This window comes from Hyalella azteca, unplaced genomic scaffold (genome assembly GCF_000764305.2).
Source record: "Hyalella azteca isolate HAZT.00-mixed unplaced genomic scaffold, Hazt_2.0.2 contig7624, whole genome shotgun sequence".
NCBI classification, from domain to species: Eukaryota; Metazoa; Arthropoda; class Malacostraca; order Amphipoda; family Hyalellidae; genus Hyalella; species Hyalella azteca.
In genome coordinates this window covers 255752-259438 of record NW_025937745.1, presented here as the reverse complement: position 1 = coordinate 259438, position 3687 = coordinate 255752, and the positions used below count along the sequence as shown (strand labels likewise).

The 3687-nt window shown below is 45.4% G+C and overlaps 1 protein-coding gene across 1 annotated transcript in view; it reads left to right on the top strand.

Moving 5' to 3' along the window:
• Window positions 1-407: 407 nt before the first annotated feature.
• LOC108666510 (mucin-1-like) overlaps window positions 408-3687 on the top strand; it is a 9576-nt gene continuing 6296 nt past the window's right edge. Inside the window, exons 1-3 of the mRNA XM_018153395.1 lie at window positions 408-510; window positions 2553-2829; window positions 3283-3505. Coding sequence (XP_018008884.1) covers window positions 408-510; window positions 2553-2829; window positions 3283-3505 — 603 coding nt within the window. The remainder of the gene's footprint in view (window positions 511-2552; window positions 2830-3282; window positions 3506-3687) is intronic.

Here is a 3687-nt window from a genome sequence, read left to right as displayed (position 1 = left end):
TGAGCCGTGCGTCGTGAGCCGTGCGTCTTGAGCCGTGCGTCTTGTACCGTGTGTAAGAGCCGTGCGTCTTGAGCCGTGCGTCTTAAGCCGTGCGTCTTGAGCCGTGTGTCTTGAGCCGTGCGTCTTGAGCCGTGCGTCTTGAGCCATGCGTCTTGAGTCGTGCGTCTTGAGCCGTGCGTCATGAGCCATGCGTCTTGAGCCGTGCGTCTTGAGCCATGCGTCTTGAGTCGTGCGTCTTGAGCCGTGCGTCTTGAGCCGTGCGTCATGAGCCATGCGTCTTGAGCCGTGCGTCTTGAGCCATGCGTCTTGAGTCGTGCGTCTTGAGCCGTGCGTCTTGAGTCGTGCGTCTTGAGCCCTGCGTCATGAGCCGTGCGACGTAGGACGTGCATCGTGTGCGTCACACAATAATGACGCAGGCGCAGCTGACGCCAAACGATGTTTGTACAGCAAATAACAAGAATAAAATCGACGTCACGAAGCGCTGGTCAACACAGCAACTCAATCGCAATGGTGAACTTTTCGGCGACTGGAACTGTGAAAATAATACGATTGATGGACAGGAGTTGTTAAGAATATATGATTGATGGACAGGAGTTGTTAAGAATGTATGATTGATGGACAGGAGTTGTTAAGAATGGACAGGAGTTGTTAAGAATGTATGATTGATGGACAGGAGTTGTTAAGAATACATGATTGATGGACAGGAGTTGTTGAGAATATATGATTGATGGACTGGAGTTGTTGAGAATATATGATTGATGGACAGGAGTTGTTAAGAATATTTGATTGATGGACAGGAGTTGTTAAGAATAAACGATTGATGGACAATAGTTGCAAATAATATAAGATGGATTGACAGTAGTTTTAAAAAAATATGCGATTGGTTAGCATGAGTTATAAATAAAATGAGATTGATACGCAGAAGTTTTCAACTTCATACGACAGAATTTATTATTACGATCAATTGAAAGAAGTAGTTTATAAAAGTATTATCACAAACAAAAGTTGCATTATGGTGTGTATTGATTAACTTGAGTTAGGAATAGTATTGGTTTGATTAACTAGAGTTGTAAATAATATCCTGTAGATTAGTTATTAGTCTTCAATTATATATATGTTTTACGGATACATAAATTTGTAATGCACTTATATGATATACTGATCACTCATCTATCTCATACATAACGTCACTATAAATATACAAAAATTTATAACTAATCATATACATATTGCACGCAATCATAGTTTTCAAAAGTCGATTTGAACAAAATTTTAAGAAATATATTCGGTTTGAATAGGGATTGTGAGTTGATTTTACATAAATAGTAAAATCGTAAAAATTAACTACATCTGCACAGTAAAATTAATTACAGCTGAGAGGTACAGTGCAGCAACCACTGTAATGTTCATGCCGCGCTTAACTGTAACACATATTCGGAATATGAATATTCATCAGAAATAAATATGCTTTACCAATGTACAGTTACTGCTGTACTTCAACACTTGACCACTGCCCAGCAGTTCTCCCAGCATGACCACTGCCCAGCAGTTCTCCCAGCATGACCACTGCCCAGCAGTTCTCCCAGCATGACCACAGCCCAGCAGTTCTCCCAGCATGACCACTGCCCAGCAGTTCTCCCAGCATGATCACAGCCCAGCAGTTCTCCCAGCATGACCAATGCCCAGCAGTTTATTGCAGTCACTGCTGTGCCTGGCTGACAAGCCGGAGGGCAGACTACGTTATTATGACCGCTAAGCAGTAAGCACCGCATTATTTTCATGGTGAGAATTAATTAAAATGTGGAAAATAATCATATCTCATGTAACGAAAAACAACGAATAAAGATGTATAAGTTATATTTTTACAAGTCAATATTTATTATGTGTTATCATGTCTTGATGTAGAGTGTGCAGGTCAAGGAACTTTGAGAGTTCGTTCATATAATAGTAGGAAATTTTCTTGAAAAACTATTTGCTTCTTTTTTAATTTAATTGAGTGATAGTTTGACTGATCTTTTTCAAGGTTATTTCAATTAATAATTTTGAGTATATCAGAAGTGAAATTCAAGAATATTTTTTATTGAAGAGCGTACAAACCTTTCTACGATGCCTCACCTGAATTGAGTTAACAATTAACTCGTCATTTCTTCAGAAATTGCGTAAATATAAGAGACTATCCTCTTGTTTTATTTTTTATATATATTGAATTTATAAACATTTAGAAGATTTAATTTACATGGTTGTACTCCATGCATTATTTAAAGAATCTATTATTGAGCTAATGAGCTGAACTTAGGTTGAATTGAACGATGTAAACAAGTTGTAGCAAGATGATAGCAATGATTGTGTTGCGCGAGAGCTTGTAAGCGTCGCGGTGAACTGACGCTAATGATTGCCACGTGAGACAATCACTGAGCGAATGATTGGCGGCTGCTGGGATTGATTTTTTTCACTTATGTTTCACTCTTTGTTGTTGATGTTTGTTTTTTTCACTGATGTTGAGCTGTTTTTCGACGATATTTGTTACGTTTACTTTGCCTACTGTATATTAGGTAGTGATGTGGCCAGCTATCATCTGCTGCCATCATCTGCTGCCATCATCTGCTGCCATCATCTGCTGCCATCGTCTGCTGCCATCATCTGCTGCCATCGTCTGCTGCCATCGTTTGCTGCCATCGTCTGCGCCATCTCATCCCGGCGGTATTCCTCCGCCGCATCGCCGCCGCACCTCCACATCCCGGCGGTATTCCTCCGCCGCATCGCCGCCGCACCTCCACATCCCGGCAGTATTCCTCCGCCGCGTCGCCGCCGCACCTCCACATCCCGACCGTGTTTCTCCGCCGCGTCGCCGCCGCACCTCCACATCCCGGCGGTATTCCTCCGCCACTCCGCCGCATTGCATCACCGCCGATGTATCAGTTGCAGCCTGCCGTTTGAGCGACGTTTTTTCCCGACATTTTTTCCTGCAGGGTTGCAGCGGCGACGCTATATTGATTGCAGCGGCGCTCTGTTTGCCGCTCACCAAAAAATCCTTATCGCTGCTCTCGAAAACCCCTATCAAAAATTATGGCAGGTTTACGGTTTGCCGGCGATAGGCCAACGATAAATCGGCCGTGGAAAGCCCCTGCCTTTGCTCTACATTTCGCCTCGAGTTATCCAAGCCTTTGTGAGGTTTTCATTAATTTCCCCATTTTTGAGGACCTCTCACAAAACATTCTGAGGCCTCAAGAGGCACCTTGTTAGGACTCCCAGCCCATTCTGATTGTGAGGCCTTGTTGTCAGTCGTGAGGCCCTCGCTATCAGTCGTGAGGCCCTCGCTCTCAGTCGTGAGGCCCTCGCTATCAGTCGTGAGGCCCTCGCTCCCAGTCGTGAGGCCCTCGCTCTAAGTCGTGGGGCCCTCGCTATCAGTCGTGTCTCAGTCGTGGGGCCCTCGCTATCAGTCGTGAGGCCCTCGCTCTCAGTCGTGGGGCCCTCGCTCTCAGTCGTGGGGCCCTCGCTATCAGTCGTGAGGCCCTCGCTCTCAGTCGTGTCTCAGTTGTGGGGCCCTCGCTATCAATCGTGAGGCCCTCGCTCTCAGTCGTGGGGCCCTCGCTCTCAGTCGTGAGGCCCTCGCTCTCAGTCGTGAGGCCCTCGCTCTCAGTCGTGAGGCCCTCGCTCTCAGTCGTGAGGCCCTCGCTCTCAGTCGTG